This window comes from Diabrotica virgifera, chromosome 2 (assembly GCF_917563875.1).
Source record: "Diabrotica virgifera virgifera chromosome 2, PGI_DIABVI_V3a".
NCBI classification, from domain to species: Eukaryota; Metazoa; Arthropoda; class Insecta; order Coleoptera; family Chrysomelidae; genus Diabrotica; species Diabrotica virgifera.
In genome coordinates, this window is record NC_065444.1 from 81,147,677 (window position 1) to 81,168,336 (window position 20,660).

The 20,660-nt window shown below is 32.2% G+C and overlaps 1 protein-coding gene across 1 annotated transcript in view; it reads right to left on the reverse strand.

Annotated features, from left to right (window-relative positions):
• The window catches only part of LOC126880735 (uncharacterized), a 51,760-nt gene that overhangs the window by 4,877 nt on the left and 26,223 nt on the right, over positions 1 to 20,660 (reverse strand). Inside the window, exon 2 of the mRNA XM_050644782.1 lies at positions 5,143 to 5,391. Within this exon, the coding sequence (XP_050500739.1) occupies positions 5,143 to 5,391 (249 nt within the window). The remainder of the gene's footprint in view (positions 1 to 5,142; positions 5,392 to 20,660) is intronic.

Here is a 20,660-nt window from a genome sequence, read left to right on the forward strand (position 1 = left end):
TGAACGTGTTTCTTCCATTTTTAAATCTTCTAAGGGACTCAGTTTCTTCAATTTTTATATAACCTATAAAAGAACATTGATTTAGTCTATTTTTAAGTCTATAAAATAGGAAATATCCCCAAAAACCCTCTAGAAAAAACAGTTTTAAAATTTTTTTTAAGGTTATCTACACTCATCTCTGATAAAAAATTTTAATAAGAAATTTTTATTTTGTGAAAATATAAATTTTATGAAAGTGCTTCCAGTGCTTCTTTTATGAAAGTGCTTCTCAGATGAGAAATGTTCATTATTTATTCATCTAAAAATAGTTACTTACTTGATTTCTTCGTCTAATATTATATAATTCTAATTGTTTGTAATTGTTTCTAATGCTCCATTTTGTATTATATTTTCTATATCACGTCCCGATGGATGAAGTCACAAGTATGATATATATGTCAAAAAATCATATAAAAATCGACCTGTTTCCGGATTTTCCCTTAGTCACCGGCTTTCCAAATAATGAATTTTTTCCTTTCATTTGCTCCATACTGAATAAAAAAGGTTCACCGACAGAGATCTCAGTAATTACCACACAGTAGCATACCGTATTCGCCGTGTGCATGTACTTGGAGGGGATACGAGAAACGATTGCGCGAATAGCGGAGAAATCTTGCAACTCTCTTAAATAATTCATTGTCAATCGAAATTGTCAAATTGACGTAGGGGAAGGGGGGTATGATGGGGTAGCTAAGGAAAATAACAAAAATACAACATAATTACTACGTTTATTACTATTATTAATTGATGGCACGTTACGTCATTAATCTAACTATGATTTGGTACAATCTTTGGAAAATCAACCTATCACATTTTTCAACAATTAGCCATTAATACGAACATTATGAAAAACCATCTTGCCCCATACTATGGGGTATGATGGGGTAATGGAATTGGGGCATGATCGTGATGCTAATTAATTCTCACAAAACAAACAAAAATGTGTATTTGTTCCAGATCTTCATTGTCCACCCTAGCACAAGCATTGTGAGCTCAACATCCACAGATCTGGCAGCCTACCCAGGGTTCTGACGATGTCACTTTATCTATGTCTGTTTTCATAGCATCTCTCGACCACTCTCCTTTTTTGTTTTTTCTTGTAAGTACGTACCATGGTATTATCTAAAATAATAATCCAATGTTATTTATTAAGAAATTTAAATTAACCAAGACTTACCACCAATGTCCCATCATACCCCGCACCCAATACCCCATCTTGCCTCAAAAGGTAACTTTGAACAAAAAAAAAATTCACTAATCAAATGTTTAACGTATTCACACAAACAATATGCCATTATCAAAATAAGAATACTAGTAAACAACGATAAAAAAGACATTAATGAGGTGATCATAATTACCTTAAAATAACGATGGTTGTCCTTGCACAAAATTAGATCAACGGATCGCTAAAACAGTTTTCCGTTTGTAAACAAAAAACGCGTGCACTCTCATTCACGGTTTCTCTTGCAGAGACCGTTAATCGAATGACTCTTCCTATTGAGTTACTGCATGCTATTCACCAACGTGTAGTTTCTTGTTTGTGTGCGGTACCCCGTCTTACCTCGAGACCCCGTCATGCCCCCCATTCCCCTATATTTTATATCTACTGTCAATGAAGAAGAAAAATTATATGTTGCTCCACAATATTGATATAATATGCGATTATTATATAAAAGTGAATTAAATTAATTGTATTTTGATTGTAGTAAAGCATTTTAATAATTAATTTTATTTACTACATACAATTGTTTACCTTTTGATAACATAACCTTAATATTACTTTTTCATGTTATAATTTTTTTGTTATATGGCCTTGACAATTGTCCAGTAACGAGGACCAATATTATTGGCCAATATAAATAAAAGTGCGAAAAATGTTGCCGAAACCAGGTGTCGCTTTTCCGAACTTGCACGGCCCCAATAGTAGTGAACACCTTATGCGTCGCATGCGTCATTATTCTGCACAGCAAGTTTTTAAGGAATGGCAAGGTGGAGCAACTATAGAGGGAAGAAAAATTAAAAACCTACGTTATGCTGATGACACTGTTATATTGGCGTCTTCACAAGAAGAAGAGAAGAACTGGAACAAAATATGAATAGGCTAAGCACGGTGAATACGGAATATGGTTTGAAAATAAATATACATAAAACCAAAGTAATGATCATCGATAGAATCCGAAACAACCAAACAGATAAGAAACATGGCAGGTTACGAAGTGGTCAGACAATTTCATTACTGAGGCTCCTTTATTACTAATAGTGGAGGATGCGAAGACGACATCCGCTGACGCATTAAAATGGTTAGATCGGCAACAGCCAAACTCACAAGGACATTGACATTACGGAAAACACAAAATTGCGGCTTGGTCAAGCATTAATTCTTCTTCTTAGGGTGCCTGTCCGTTCCGAACGTTGGCGATCATTCTGGCTATGATGACTTTGTTAGTTGCTATACGGAATAGTTGAGTTGAGGTCTTTCTATACCATGCTCTCAGGTTAGCAAGCCAGGATATTCTTCTTCGTCCTGGGGTCCCTTTTCCTTCAATTTTACCTTGTAAAATGCACTGGAGTAGCTGGTATCTGCCTTGATTTTTCATTATATGCCCTAAGTACTGCAGCTTACGGCCCTTCACGATCTTGACTAAATCTGCGGTTGTGTTCATCCTCCGTAGTACTTCTTCATTGGTGACTTTGTCTGTCCATGGTATTTTCAGGATCCTTCTGTACAGCCATAGCTCAAAAGCTTGAAGTTTCGATAGAGTTTCCGCCTTCAAGGTCCACGTTTCTACTCCGTATATAAGCACTGAGTACACGTAACATTTAAGGAGCCTTATCTTTGTTTTTAGAGTGATGTCATGGCTCTTGAACACAGAGCTCATAGTCAAGAATGCACTTTTTGCCTTTCCGATGTGACATTTATTCTCTTGAGTATTGTCCCACGACTCATTGATTATAGTGCCCAAATAGTTGTGTTGTGAGACACGTTCAATTCTCATTTGGTTCACATACAGATTTACTCCAGTTATGTTTTGCTTGCTGATGATCATTAGCTTGGCTTTGCTGGTGTTTATATCTAGTCCATATGTTCTACTGGTTTCAGTTATTTTATTCATTAAGTTTTGCAGCCCTTCTATGGTATTGGAAAACACTATTGTATCATCTGCATATCGCAGGTTACTGAGCTTGACTCCATTTTAGCATTAATTGCTAAATTAAAAAATTAAATATCAGCTAAAAAGGGTCCTAGAACAACTTTTATTAATTCGCGGAAATTTATTAGTATACCGAATTTTAAAAAAGAATTATAAAATATTTATTCCTCGCAAAGTTCTTCTTCTTCTTCTTCTTCTTCTTCTCTAAACTCGTTTAGCACCTAGGTTTTTTGTTGTATTGGTGTCTATCCTCTTTTTTCATTAGTTTTTGTTTCTCGATCTCATTTACAAACTCTTTAAAAGTTTTTAATATTCTCTTTTATTTTATTTGGCTATCTTTCGTCTCTCATCCTCTGTACGTGCTCAAACCATTCCAATTGTTTTCTTTTTATTTTACTTATTACTTAATCTTGGTGTAGTTTTTTCTTATTTAATCAATTCTGATTTTGTCTTTCCTGACGTTGTGTGTTATTTTCTTCATTATTATTTTTTTCCTAATCTCTCCTTTAGCTATTAGATATTAATCCTTTTTGTTGCTTCAACAGCTTCTTCGTTCTGTATTCTCCATGTCCTGTTCTACTCTTTCCTAGACCTTGATGTGTCATTTGAATTAAATGTTTTGTTTATGTTTTCTTCCCATTTAAATTTACAGGTTTATTACTCTCTCCAGATTTTACGATTTCTTGTGGTTTATGTTATATTTTTTAATTAATATTTTTTGTCGTATATTTCTGTTCTCTTTTGCCTTCTTAACATTTGCTTTGATCTAATTCCAAAAGGATGTCATTTTTTCCACCTTTATTTAATCCTTTGCAAAATTATTAGTATGTTTTTTTTTTGTTTCATTTCCGTGGATTTTTGTTTCGCATCTCTATTTGATTTTTTGTCAATTTTATTTTAATTATTGATATATAATTTTTTATGCCTTGGATCCTTGTTGGATCCTTGTTTGCACGTATCTTATCCACGCTGGTTTCATTATTTCCTTAATTCCATAGGATTCCTTAGCTGATTTTTGTGTTATTTCCTTTAAGTATTTTCTCGCAAAGTAAGGAACAAAAATCTTGTATGGATTAAACAATTTTGACTGTAGTCTTTAGGAAGTCTTTGAAATTTACATTTCTTATATAGCCATCCTGTAGACATAAGTTTAAACGAAAAAAATTAGCCCATCTAAACACCTGATAACACATTGATATAACATATAGACCTGATACAACAATGAGAAACATGTTTTTTCAATTGCAAAAATTACCTTTTTGATAAACAAATAGAATAGCAGTAGTAGGTCTGGATTCCGCGTATGAAAAAAAAAGTTGATTAATAGCAAGCTGAAAATTTGTTAATCAGGGGAAGTTTTAATTGTGGAACAGGTTAAAAATTTGGAACGGTCAGACCACGAAAACGGCACATTTATTTTGTCCGACAGAACAGACTTAAACTCTCCGAACAGAGATTAAACTCTCATGCAAAAACCAGAATGCTATTTATCACCAAATGGTCGTTTTAATGAGTGGAACATGTAGAATATATCAAATGACAGGAATTATGACAGGTGACAAATAGCAGTCTGATTTTTGCATGAGAGTTTATTCTCTGTTCGGAGAGTTTAAGTCTGTTCTGTCGGACAAAATAAATGTGCCGTTTTCGTGGTCTGGCCGTTCCGAATTTTTAACCTGTTCCACAATTAAAACTGCCCCTGTTCCAGTGTTCTCATATATCAAAGTTTATCCGACTAGACATCTTTAAGCTATTAACAAATTTTCAGCTTGCTATTAATCAACTTTTTTTTCATACGCGGGATCCAGACCTATAGGTAAACTAATTAAAATTATTTCACCAAATTTTTTTTTGAATCTTACGAAAAACTCTTTTTGAAATTAAGTACCTATGCATTTTTAAAAAAAAATTTATAACATAAAAAATTGTGCTGAAAAACAAATTATATTACCTTTCAAAGCTATCACCGTCGGTATGTAGAAGATTGTCTTTCCTCCTCCTCTTCTTCTTTTTGCTTTTAAACGTCAAGACAAGATGAAAAAACGCAAGAGTGAGCAGTTGGCCGCCCGCCACGTAGGACAACCATAATTTGTGCGGCCACACGAACGGAATGACGCTGATTGGTGCGTATATAAGTGATTTTTTCCACTCCGAAAACCAAGTCACACCCGTCCAATACTTCCATAGTTTGTGATCGCTTCTGTAACAAAAGAAAAACTTTGTAATATTTATTCATTTATCTCCAACAGGTCTTCAGCTAGTAGCTCAATAAATGACCGTTTTGGAGTGTAATTTCCAGGGGCAACTCCGAATTGCATGAAAATTTGGATTTAGGTTCTACTTACCCTTCACTTCAAAGTTAAATTTGTGCCGTTGGTTGCTTTTACTTGGGGGTGACATTTACCCCTTCTCGGGGGGTAAAAAACGCGTGTTTAAAATAAGGCCGGAAATGGATAAATTGACTTATTTTAAGCACCTTTTGTTCTATAAAGTTTTTTACGTAAGTCAATACTTTTCGAGTTATTCGCGATTTAAAATGTTGATTTTTCGACAAAAAAACTACGTTTTCAGACCGTTTTTCCCAAATAACTCAAAAAGTAAATATTCTACCGAAAAAAATATTTTCAGCAAAAGTGTAGCCTATAAAAAAACGAAAAAATGGTGTACTAGTAAAGTCTACAGATTGAGTAGAAGCAAAGTTGTAGCTCATGAAAATTACGTTCTTATTCGTCTAATTCCAAATCGAATAATTCAACGCGAAATCGCCGAAGAAAGAAGCGTTTTTCGGGAAAATCTTATCAACATTTTTAAAGTATCGAAAAAAAGCTTATTATTTGCTTTTTACAAAAGTTTACAGCATCAAAAATAAACGAGTTACACTGAAAAAAATAGTTGGCCCCTTTTTTTTGGTAAAAAAATAGTGAAAACCTCCCTCCCATAAATGAAATTAATCGTTTGGCTTTACCATCTATTTCAACTGTGTGTGTATTGTTTATATGATCTGTAAGTTTGATTGGTTTAAAGTGCTTATTTTTAAAAATATTTGGTTTTATAGCAAAAAAAAAATTTCTAAAAATTTTTGAAAAATTTCATTTTTTCAAAATAACTTAAAAAGTATTAGTGAAAGTGATAAGAAAAATCTTAAAGAGTAAAAAAATGTAGGTTTTGCTATTATGCTAGTTTCATTTTGTTTCTCCGTAAGACAAAAATTGGTTAAGATATGGCTGTTCAAAATTTGCATACACTCGTGATTAGTGACCCATTCAAGCTTTCTCAATTATAACCCTTTCAAAAATAAACACTTTAAACCGGTGAGACTGATAGATCATATAAAAAATAGATAGGGAAGTAAATTGTTTGTAAAGCGGTAGCGATTAATTTCATTTGGGGAGCTAAACACGGCGAGATTTTTATGATTTAAAAAAAAAGAGGGCCCACTTTATTTTGAGCGTACTTTTATTAACAATTAAAACAAAGCTTTTTATAAACACTTTAAAAAAGTTTAATTGGGTTTTTCCCGAAAAGTGCTTAATTTTCCGGTGATTTCACATTGAAATATTCGATTTGGAATTAGACGAATAAGAACGTATTTTTCGTGAGCTAAAACTTTGTTTTTATTTGATTGGTAGACTTTACTGATACACCAAATTTTTGGGTTTTTTATAAGCTATACTTTTGCTAAGAATATTTTTTTCCATAAAGTATTTACTTTTTGAGTTATTTGCGAAAAACCGTCTGAAAACGTAGTTTTTTTTGTCGAAAAATCAACATTTTGAATGGCAAATAACTCGAACAGTATTGACTTACGTAAAAAACTCTATAGAACAAAAGTTGCTTAAAATCAGTCAATTTATCCACTTCCGGTCTTATCTTGAACGTATGTTTTTTTCACCCCCGAGAGGGGGTAACTGTCACCCCCCAAGTAAAAGCAACCAACGGCACAATTTCAACTTTGAAGTGGAGGGTAAGTAGAACCTAAATCCAAATTTTCATGCAATTCGGAGTTGCCCCTGAAAATTACACGGTATCGCCGAATTTCCCGTTCATTTACTGGGCTATAGTCGCAGAAAGTAGAAGGAAGCCGCCTTATATTGAATATTCTTTATTCGTATGTTTTATTTTTCACATTTTCCTAAAAAATTCGAAAGGGTCCTCTTATTGCCATCATAACTTACTTAATTTTGATGCTATTAACTTCTTCTGGAACTCACTTGATTGGTACTTCTGAGTACTTTGATAAGTGTTTAGTAAGTACCTATATTTTATAAGATGCATCATTTTCCCGTTATTTCAGCTGGAATACTTAGATTTGAGTACTTGTCCAGGAAAATGTACATTCAATTACCTATAACTCACTTTAAATTAATACTAAATGGGTTTTCAAGTAACGAATCTATTTAGTTTTTAAATATCTTTAATAATTTTGGTAATAACAACTTCTTTGGTAAAAAACTTATTGTTTTTAAGTTATTTATGAAAAACTGATTGGAAACGTACATTTTTCACAAAAAATTAAAATCTTTGATTTTTAATAATTCAAAAAGTAGGTATTGAGTTATTTTAATAACTTGATATAATAAATTTTGCTTAGAATTTGTCCCTCTATCTATTTGTTTGGTTATTTTTAATAAAATAATTTTCACCCCCGAGAAGGGGTGACATCCACAAGTCAGTACCATGTCACTTTTGGTTCTTGAGATATCCTCTAACTACTCACCGATTTTCATGAATATCGATGGAGGTTCAACGAAATCGGAGGTGAAAACCTTCAGTGACTGCACTATATTGGGAAAACTATATCTCTTGTGAGTTTGCTCTCGACCTAAAATATCGGATGTTCGGTTGGTTTTTTGGTATTTTTATAGTGGATTTCGGACGTCAAGATATTCAAGCAGGGATAGGCATAAAGCTCTTTAAACTGCTAAAATGAGATATGCGAGTGGAATATATTCAGAATTAATGAGCTACTTTTATTGGAGGGTTTTTTTATTCAATTTGGTACACAAAGTTGGGGCCTTCGATATAAAATATTGCAAACCGTAGATATCTTTTAGTTTTATTACGATACAGTCATAAAATTGGAAGGTTTAGTTCAGAAAGAGGTAAGAAAAATGAAGTTATTTTTAAATTTCACTTAAAGATGTCTATACCAGACAGCTTAGCTTTATAATAAAAAATATCACTTTGACCAGAGAATTTTTTTATGAGAGACCTTAGGCAAGAAAATAAAAATAAAAAGCATTAAAAAAATGCAACAGTGGGATCAGCAATTAAAAATCTGCTAATAGAGAACAAACGAGAATAACAGAAGCATCCGCAGAACACGGCGAACGTGAAATATGGCGATACCGTGTACTTTCCGCGTCACCACCGAATTACATTAAAATTGTATTTTGATTCCTCTTATCTTCCACTCCACTTTTTGAGTCATGCTGTTCGTTGCTTTTACTTGGGGGGTGAAAGTCACTCCTTCTTGGGGGTGAAAAAACATACGTTCAAAGTATGTAAGTCCGGAAATGGACAAACTAACTAATTCTAAGGAACTTTTGTTTTATAAGTCTTGTTCACCCAATAAATACTTTTTGGATTTCTGTGAGCGAAAATGTTTATTTTTGAATAAAAAAATCACGTTTTTATACGGTTTTCCGCAAACAACTAAAAAGGAAATATTTTATGTTACGAAATGTTCCTAGCAAAAATGTAGCTTATAAAAAAACTAAAAAAATGGTGTTTCCTTGAAATCTGTAAACCTAGTAGAAACAGAGTTGTAGCTCATCAAAAGTTAGTTCTTATACGTCACATTCCATATTGAGAAAATGTTAAAACTTTGCTTTACTATAAAATCTATAAGAATCTCAAGAGAATAATACTAGCCCTTCGGCGAGCGCGCTATCGTCCTCTATGTCGCTTTTTTAGTAATTTAAAAATTCCGTAAAATATGATTTAATAATTCCACTTATCCGTCATGCTATTCTCTTCTTCTTCTTCTTCTTCTTCTTCTTCTTCTTCTTCTTCTTCTTCTTCTTCTTCTTCTTTTTGTATAGACATGACTCTGTCTGTTTTTTCAATGTGCCTCTAGTAAGTTGTTCCATTGTTTTCGTGGTCTTCCAACTCATCGTCTTCCTGTTGGGGAACTGCCTCTCGCTGTCCTGACTACCCTATTTGTTGTTATTCAGCTTTTGTGGTCATTCCATTTTATTCTTCCGTTTCATACCTAGTTATTAATGTTATCCACCTTGCATCGCCGTCGTATATCTGTACCTCTAGCTCTGCTCCATAGTACCTTATCATCGATTTTTCTAAGAGTTTTCATCTGCGCTGTTTCGAGCAATCTTTTTGTCCTCTCTGTGTCGGGTCGTGTTTCTGCCGCGTATGTCATTATTGGTCTGATGACTGTTTTGTAAATTCTGCCTTTCATTTCTTTTCCGATATATTTGTTTCTCCATATTGTGTCATTCAGGCAACCTGCGGCTCTGTTTGCTTTATTCACTTGATCTTCCCACTTTTGTTTCGAGCCTTCCGTAGCTAGATAGTGTGATGCCTAGGTATTTAAACTCCATCACTCGTTCTATTATCTGACCTTCCAGCTCCAATTTACATCTTATTGGATACATGCTGTTATAACTATGCATCTTGTCTTTTTTTGGGAAATTAATATGTTAAATTTTCTGGCGGTTATGTTAAATTGGTGCAGCATACGTTGTAAATCATCGTCACTTTGAGAGATTAGTATTGCATCGTCTGCATAGCAGATTATTTTAAGTTGTTTTTCTCCCATTTGGTATCCTTTTTTAGTTCTTACTTTTTTATTATTTCGTCCATGATAATATTGAACAATAAAGGACTCAAGGAATCCCTCTAAAGTCTTATCACATTGCCGGCTTCAATTGGGTCAGTTTGTTCATCTTCTACTTTTACTTTTTCTCGCTATTTTTAAATGACTATATTAAATGAATTACGACGCACATAACGCCTCGATATATGAGTTGTTATTTGTCAGTACGACGCTGGAGTAATAGGTGTAAATTGTCGACATTCCGTGCCGTAGCGCGCCCGATGATGTGAGTAAAATTTACCTTGAATTATGTTCGTTGTTTTTTGTTTTTTACTTATACAACTATAAACATTCTATAAATATTTGACAGTCACAGAGTTAAAACACTTGGTTGATAATTTGCAGAAATCGAGGATGTAGTGAACTCTAATGCAGTAATTTTTTCGAATCCTGAGAACACTTTTAATTTTTCAAAAAATAGTTATTAGTTTTCTCAGGATTATAAAAAAATGAATGCATTTAAAACACATTAGTGTGAAATTTTGCGCCTACGCCCTTAAAAAAATTAATTTAGAAGACAACAGCGATTCAGAATAATCCGGAGACGAAGATTTCCAAAATACGTACTCTATGGAAATACAGGAGACTGATTATTTATTCTACATTACCAAAGGTAACTAAAATATTTGAAAGCATATTCCACCAACACCAGGTAAAATTAAAGCAAAAAATATAATGAAAGTTCGTCCTGAAGATTCAACAAAAAATATTTCGATTTAATTCTAAATACAAAATGCTTTTTATTATGTAGAATATTAATTTATTTTTGTTTTTTTTTTATAATAAAAATTAATTTTAACACTAAAAAATTTACTATTATTTATATGAAGAATAAGTATGTATCTTTTGAATTTAATTCATACGTTTTTCTGCTGCCACGCGACCATTCTTGTCATTTTTAAAAGCGCGGCCGCTCGAGCGTAGCCGAAGCTTTTCACCTCGCAATTGTTACAGAATGAATCGATTTGCTTGAAACTTTGAGAATAAGTAGTGGATAGTCCAAGGGTCAAAATCTATATGATGTCTAAAGGCGTTTTTACCATGGGGGTGGTTGCCACCCCATCTCGGGGGTGGACATTTTTTATTATATTTTGACCGCAAAATAGGTAAAAACGTTCATTCTAAGTAAAACATGTTCCGTACATTTTTTTGGTAAAATTAATAGTTTTCGATTTATTAGCTATCGAAAGTGTTATTAGTTTTGTATAGAAAAAATCACTGTTTTCCGATATACTCATTTACGATTCACTCAATTTTTGCCGTAGAAAAATTTTTTTCGAACCAAGTTGTTGGGAAGTAAATAGCCTACAATTTTATATTAAAACATTTTATCGTATCTCTGATGCTAATCTTTCTATTCTGAAGAAAATAGCATTTTTTACCAAACTACAAAAATTAGAATCTACTAATAATACATAAATAAATAAGAATGAATAAGGTCAATGACTAAGAACACCGCTAACTATGTTCCAATTATTATTATGCTTCCAGTTGGACTACTCCTTTTTTTTTCAAAAAAATTTATTGATTTTTAAAAGTAACTTTTTTATTTTTATCTTGGAAAGCTTGGCAAAAAATAATTTTGTAGGTTTTTAAAAGATCTATTCTACAAGCCTATTAATCTTAAATCTTTATAAAATCCTTAGTCGCAAAAAGAGGTGACTTTGAAAGGGTTGGTAAAGGTGGTTTTGGCATGTTATTACAAGTTTTAATTGTCAATAACTCATTCAATTTTTTGCCGTAGAAAAAATTTTTGCAAACCAGGTTCTTCAGAATTACATAAGCTATAATTTAATATTTGAACATTTTTTCGTATCTCTGATTCTAATCTTGCTATTCTGAAGAAAAAACCATTTTACTCCAAACTACAAAAATTCGTTATTGGCTTGTAACTCCATTTTTTTTTAAAACTAATCATTCTAAGCCGGTGAAACTTCTAGAACCTATTAGTAATAGATAAATAAAAAAGACCAAATAAGGTCAACGACTAATTTTAAGTAGGGTGGTGATTAGGGAGTTGCTTTCGATCACGTTTTCGCTGAAAAAAATGGGATTGACATTCTTTTCATTATAAGTCACTTAATTTTTGAGCTAGAGACTTTTTTATTTCTGGAGATAGATATTTTTAAGCACTTTAAATTAGTTTGAACAAGTTGTCCTCGAAAAATGCATAGTTTTCCCGTCTTTTGACTTTGAAACTACAATATTTAACATTTTGACGAAGAGGAGCCAACGTACAGTGAGGACGTTTGAGTTGGAATAAATTCATTATCTCGAGAAGGGCAGAATTTGTAGAAAAATCCTGAGAGAGGTCGATTTTTATTTTTAAATTATGACTTTTTGGCATATATATCATACTAGTGACGTCAGCCACCTGCGCGTGATGACGTAATCAATGATTTTTTAAATGAGAGTAGGGATTGTGTGATAGCTCATTTCAAAGGTAACTCAATTATCTATTCCGTAGTGTAAACAATATCCTAATTATTTATACAGGGTGGCCAATTTTTTTTAAATTAAATTAATTGAGACAAAAAGAAGAATGTATGTAATTTATTTAATTCGAAATATATTTTACTCTTGTTTGAAAACAGGAAAAAAAATTTATTTAATAAATAAATATTGTTTTTCGCTTGAATTTAACACAAAATCTGCCACCCACCTGCCTCTTAGCAGTTTAAACAATTAATTTAAGCGAAAAGCAATGTTTATTTTCAAAATTAACATATTTTTTCTGTTTTCTGACAGCAGTAAAATGTATTTGGCATTAAATAAATTACATACATTCATCTTTTTGTTTCAATTAATTTAATTCAAAAAAATTTTGGCCCTCCTGTACAAATCATTAGGTTGTTGTTTATATTGCTGAATAGAGAATTAAATTATATTTCAAATGAGCTATCACACAACACCTACTCTCATTTAAAAAATCATCGATTACGTCATCACGCCCAGATGGATGACGTTACTAGTATGATATATATGCCACAAAATCATAATTTAAAAATAAAAATCGAAATGTCTCAGAATTTCTCTCCAAATCCGCCCATTCTCGAGATAATGAATTTATTCCAACTCAAAAGTCCTCACTGTATAATAAAGTATAGCTCCTTTATAGGTCTGGATCCCGCGTATGAAAAAAAAGTTGATTAATAGCAAGCTGATAATTTGTTAATAGCTTAAGGGTGTCTAGTCCGATAAACTTTGATATATGGGAACACTGGAACAGGGGCAGTTTTAATTGTGGAACAGGTTCAAAATTTGGAACGGTCAAACCACGAAAACGGCACATTTATTTTGTCCGACAGAATAGACTTAAACTCTCCGAACAGAGATTAAACTCTCATGCAAAAATCAGACTGCTAGTTATCACCTGTCATAATTCCTGTCATTTGACATATTCTACATGTTCCACTCATTAAAACGCCCATTTAGTAATAAATAGCAGTCTGATTTTTGCATGAGAGTTTAATCTCTGTTCGGAGAGTTTAAGTCTGTTCTGTCGGACAAAACATATGTGCCGTTTTCGTGGTCTGACCGATCCAAATTTTTAACCTGTTCCACAATTAAAACTTCCCCTGTTCCAGTGTTCTCATATATCAAAGTTTGTCCGACTAGACCCCCTTAAGCTATTAACAAATTTTCAGCTTGCTATTAATCAACGTTTTTTCTTACGCGGGATCCAGACCTATTATTGTTGGCCTTAAAGAAAATTAAAAAAAACTGTTTTGTTTTTGGAGTTATTAGTAGAAAATTTATCAATTTAAAAAAACTTTTTGAGTTATTAGCAGAAAACTTATTAAAAACATTGATTTTTTCGATATAAAACTAACACTTTTGATAGCGAATAAATCGAAAACTATCAATTTTATCAAAAAATGTATATAACGTTTTTTGCTTAGAATGAAAGTTTTTAGCAACTTTTGCGATTAAAATATAATAAAAAATTTCCACCCCCGAGATGGGGTGGCAACCACCCCGATAGTAAAAGCGCCTTTTGGCATGATAGATTTTGATCCTTGGTCTATCCACTACTTTTTCTTAAATTTTCAAACAACTCGATGCATTCTGTAAAAATTGCGAGGTTTTGTCCTATTTTAAGCTTCATACTTGGAATAATAATAGTCAAATTCTATGTCATATTTTCTGCAAAAATTTGCATACCAAATTATATGTTTACCCTAATAAAAATTGACCTATTTAAAAAAAAACAAGTCGAGTTGCAATAATTGCAAATATACATATTGCAAGGTCTTTCAATCAAATGAAATCATTGCTCGTGCTAAATATATGGAGAATCTACAATATGCATTCCACAAAACCTCAATTTAACTATGTAAAAATTCAACGAATTTTGATTCCTAGTAGGTACGTACTTAATTTTTGAGTAAAACTAAGGTAATGGAAGGCAGATTAAGATTGAATTATGATTTGTAAATTTTAGAAGATTCAGATTTAGAAATTGTGTTTTCCAACGTAAGAAATGTTTAGTTTTCTGATTCGTTAGATTTCTAGTTGCTTTTAATAAATGTCGCTAATGCGTCCTTTTGTAGTGGTTGTCTCTGAAATTAAATTAAATTGGTGATGAAATTAAATCTTAAACTCTGTTTCATTAGTTTTTTTTTTCTACGGCTCTATAAAAATGGAATAGTAATAATAACTAAGGGGTATCCATTGCCGATAGTTAAATTCCATTTTTTCATACTTTATCTACAAATTTGCATACCAAATTCTATGTTTACCTCAATAAAAATTGACTTATTTTGGAAAAAACAAGTCGCGTTGCAATATATCACAAACATAAATCTTGCGACGCTGCATACAGGAAACCATAACTATCTTTCGTAAACATAATCAACTTCCACATCGACGGTTTTCTCCCGCGATCCTCCTAAAACGATGACTAACAGCTATCTTAAGGATAAAATGTATGTATTCAACCACATGTAAGATATATCCGTTCTGCAACACCGACTAAAGGGGTACCCGGTCCCTAACTCCTTTTGAACTTCCGTCTTCCAAACGTAAATATTGTTTCTCAAGTTGTGGATTTATGCGTATTCGTATATACTCAGTTCGCTCAGGCTAGGGATGACATTGGTATTTGTAGACTCGTCATGAAAATATAGCACGAAGTTGTCATTATTATACCATTAAATATTTTTGAAAATCGCCAAAATGTATAACAAAGGATCCCACATATTGTTCGAATCGAATATATTGCAGGAGATGAGAAGTTACAGTTTTATTTATCCAACACGCGGAGAAACTTTAGTTTATTAGCTAACACAAAACAAGAATAATTGACGTCAGGGTTATATTTATTGACAATACTTATTTACTAATTACGTCTTATTCGTAACGATAAAGTCATTAGTTTTCGAGATATTTGAAGTTAAAAATGAAAAGGCACACTTACACACTTATTTTGATTAATGTATCTATGTTCCTTCGTTTTTAGCTTCAAATATCTCGAAAATTAATGGCTTTATCGTTACAAATAAAAAGTATGATTTTTTACATAGAAAGTATTGGAGAATAAAAAAATTGTCTGTTTAAGTCTAAAACAGCCAGAAACGTTTGTTTATCATAATTTAGTAGATTGTACAATGCCAGTACCACTTACCAAAATTCGTGTTGTTGTCCCATGCCTGTCAGGAAATATTCAAAAATAAAAAATTAAAAGTTTAGCTTAAAAGTATTTCAGTTATTATCAACTTTTGTACTAAGGTAAGTTAGCCTAAATCGACTTATTTTAACCTCAGGAATCTAGGGTTAATCTATGACCCATTCTTTACCAAACACCCTGTATATAATCATTAATTTACAAAATATGAATTTTAAGTATATCAACTTTTAATTTATTTTAATAAAAGAATGTGTGTGTACTTTGTACTCACGTAAGAAGTTATACTTCTATTAAGTATATGATTTCAACGAAATAAATATACTTAAAAGTTTATTTGTATTTTATTTAATTAATAAACTAATTTTGATATTACCACTTTTAAACTTTTTTTATTAAAACAACACCAAAAATTAAAAAAAGGATAACAATCGTCCGTGTCAGGATTTGAATCCGGGACCTTCGCGTTATGTAGTCGAATGCTCTACCAATAACCCATCAGGGTTTTGTTTTTACGGCTTCTGGGACGTAATTACGAACGACGGTGACAAATAGATCAAGTGAAGTATTAAATATAAAAATGTCTAAATTACTTATTATCTTACTCCCAAGGAAGACAAATCCAAAGACACAAAAATTATAATAAATATATTTACTAAAAACACTAATATATTATTTTCAAACCTTAGTTGCGCTGATACATACATAAATTGGATGATTTAGCAACTAACAACATACTGTCTGTGTGCGCATGCGCCAGGGAATGTAAAAATTCACCCTCGTGCCTAAAGAAGTATAACTTCAAAAATTAAAAAAGATACGCAACAGCCGGGTTCGAACTCTGGACCTCTCGATCTGCAGTCTAATGCCACTGAGCCACCATTAATTTGTAGATATAGATTTATTAACGTACTTTAAAATATCATTGCATTAGACACAGTTTTAAAATAGTTTTAAATAAAAAAAATTCGATTTATCCATATAGGGTGATTGATTAGTGGGGTAAAACTCCGTAGATCCGTTATAGTCATAGATAGCAATAAACGTTAATAACAAAAATTGTAGCCAAATTTGATTACAGATTGATAATCAGTAATCGTAAACTGTCAGTTTTTAGACAATTCAGTCATGGCTTACTTAAAATTTGGAAAGATTTAGACCCGTAATTAATAATTTACTCTGAAAAATGAAAATATCTTGAAAACTAATAAATTTAGACATAGGGAATGTTATATAAAAATTAAAGTACGGTAATGGTACTTTCCGCTAGTGATATAAAATACGGGGTATTCCATTTAAAATTACTGAGAAAATAATGTACTTGCCTTTTGACTCACCCTGTATTAAATATTAAAAAAGTAAGCAATATCAATCATTTATGAAAATTTTGACAATAAATAAAACAACATGGCATCAATAAACCATTGCAGTTGTGCTTACTTTTATTTATACAGAGAGTTGAACTTGTTACGATTTTCATATAAAATTGGTTATAACTTTGTAAATACCCTGTATAACATACCAAACCTTTATATTTTTGTAATGGAGTAGTTAGGAATATTTTGAATATAAAATAAAATGTCGATCAGATTAGCCAAGCGGACTGAGGCGCACGATTGACAAATCTATAGTGGATATGCGGTCGAGGCGATCAAGGTTCGAGCCCCAGCCCGGTGAATAGAAAAATAAAAAGGCTGACGTCGTAGTCTAAAATTCTAAAAAGAATCTACGACTTGGTCTGGAATAAGCTGGTGTCTGATCGGCCTATGGAGGAGCGGTACGGCAAGGGATAAGGGCTTGCGGTTCGGTAACACTCCTCCAAATCTCCCTACCGGAAGGGCGTTGACGACTAAAAACGGTGTATATATATAAAATAAAATGCAGGGAATTCCATTTAAAAAACATAAGTTTGGTCTGCCACTATGTTATCTAACACCCTGTAACATTCTAACTAATTTTGTAATGTGAAGCTCAAAGTTAGCTGCAATTTTTTTAGTAACTTTTATCGCTATACATTACTATAACGGATCCACGGAGCATTACCCTACTAATAAATCACCCTGTATAATAGCAGTTAAATATTGAATTGTTAGCTAGTTATGAACTATTCTGAAAATTTCAGGTTCCTAGGTGGCCTAGAACTATTTTTAAAATGGATTACAAAATTTGAGGAGACAGTGACACAGACCAAGGACCAAGCCAAGTATATAAAAATATTTTAATAGCAATTTGGATATAATAGAATTTTTTACCTGTTTAATTTAATCACATATTTTATTGTTAGGCTATACTAGTATACATATTGGAATTCTTGAATATCTCAGTTCCGCCACTGATAGAACAACAACTGCATCTACCTACTGTATGACGTTTACATTAAGAACAATGGAACACACAACATATTCAATAATGCACCACTCCATCTCTGTACGTTTACCTACCCTTTAAGTCCATAAATATTTTACGCCATATAAAATTTATTTTCCTTTTTAAAATTCCACGGTAAACCTATAGGTCCTAAATATTTTCATGCGTATCCTGATACACAATTTTAGGTTTAGTGCTCCAGAGACAGAGGCATATATACGTCTAGGTTGAACTCATCAATCTTTTTACAACAATGTTGCTATAAAAGAAAAATTTTACTATCTTTTTGTATGTATGTATGTATTTCGCTAGAATGAACTGACGACTGAAAATACTGAACGAGAACGAGGTGAACTACGATATTTTCATAAATTGGGAAAACAATAATATTTTTTTGAAGTGTAACGCTGGCAGAAATAGAAACGGAAGAGGCCAGTAGAAAAGCACACAGGAGGAACTTGAACTCTAATTAAAACATTACGACTTGAAAAAATGTTGATACTAGTTTGAACTAATCTACAAATCCAAATATGAACAGTCGTTGGTGCCTAATTATGGAATAGTGGATTAAGTGCATAATGTGTAGGCTCATTATGATTGTGCTGGTCCAGAGTCTCATACATGGATATGTGATGTCTGCAAGTGAATTAAGCTACTTCTTTCATTTTTCACAATTTTCTTATTTAAATTTATATTTGATCTCAGATGTTTATGTCTATTTTATTACTGATATGTTGGTTTATGCCTATTAGACCGGGAGATATTATACAGAAGTTCAGCCACGATTTTCTAAGTCCTGCCTTTTGCAATACTGGAAGGGTAGACGATGTACTTACAATCTGTGGAAACATCCACAAATTTTCTGTGACATTTTCCTGTAAAAATTAGATTTTCCCAAAAAATAAAAATAGGGATTTGCGATGAATTTCTAAGTCCTGCCATATCCGTAGATAGACAGGATACTATCGATTTTATGAAGAAAATTTTTTGGGCAGGAGGGTTGCAAACGGGGTAACGGAGTATATATGTATACAATGTAAGGAAAATAATGAAATTTTCATGATTTTCTAGGTCCTGCCAACTAAATAAACTAAATAAATAAAATACAAAAAAAAATAAAAATTTACAAAAAAAAAAATGAACAACCAAAACAGAGTATTATTTAGATAATAATTGTAGATAATAATGTTAGTTTGTTATGTATTCAGAGTTAGAAATACAGAAAAAAATCCTCTGATTGAAAAATCAAATTTGTTTGTTTTTAAAATAACAAAATGTCTGGCTAATTGGCTCGGCCAAGGCCATCAAATTCACTCAAAAAAAAAACTAAATAAACTAAACATATTTATTTCAAAATGATCAAAAAAAATATTGGCATGACGTCCCCTAATGTTTAAGTATACTTGTCCCTTGGAAAATTCTGCGGAAAATTTTCACCCTGATTCCGTGATTTATTTAGTCCTGCCTTTAAAAAGGTATAATACTCAAATACAATAAATACCTTTTCGGTACTCGGCAAGAAGGTTAAACGGTTCTTGTAAGACGGCAGGAGTCCTAGATTTGTAAGAAAATTCGTGAAAAAGTCAACGATTTTCTGAGTCATGCCATTTTGCACATGTTTCAAGAATCTTAATATAAGTCTATTTACAAAGAGGCAGGATGGTTTTATGGTTATTTTGTATACAGGGGGGGGGGCATTAGTGTGATAAAGTCCAATTACTCGTTTGTCGTAAGATACACGAAAAAAGTTATTTAGGTAAAACGTGGGTCACAGATAGGACTATGATTTAACAGTATTTTATAATATACAGGGCTACCCGTGTTCAAAGGGTGACAGAAATGTATGTTTTTTTAAATTGAATACCCTGTATATTTTTACATTTTTGGATTCTACTCGATGTTATCTTTAATAAAATATAGTGTTTTGAAATATTATACGAGGTAGTTTAAAATATAATTACGTTTTTTTGTTAATTTTGTAGGAACATTCACACCCTATACATATTGTTAGTGATTTGATATCCAAACTTCTATTAATTTATGTTTAAACGATTTTTAATATACATAGTCTACTATTGTTAGTTATTAATAGTATACCAAAATGTTTAATTTTAGTATACGGGGTTGGTTGAAACTCGGAATGAGTATTTTCTTAGTTTTCTTAAATGGGACACCCTGTATTTTAGTATTATAATAAAATGATATTTTATGGTATCTTTTTATTTGTTAAGCATTTTCTATACCATATTTACATATTAATTTCGGCAGTAAATTGATAAATACAGATTACTCAGGTGGTTTTTGGGGTTTCTGAACAAGAATGTCACATTTGAACAGATCTTTACCTAGTGCTCGGGGTGACTAATATACACGCCATATTCTTAAATTTCGAGGCTTTCAGACAATAAAGTGATGCAAGTAGATTACTCGAGGAGTTTTGTGGTTGCTGCACATAAATACGCCATCAGAATCGACCTCCAAAACTCTCGAAATTCTAGATCAGTCACCCTGGGCACCAGGTGCTCCGAGGGTCGGTTGTAATGTCATATTCGTGTTCGGCCATCCCAAAATCCCTCGAATAATCTGTTTTCTTTAATTTATTGTTGATATCCCACGAAACTCCAGATGACGTGCCTTAGCA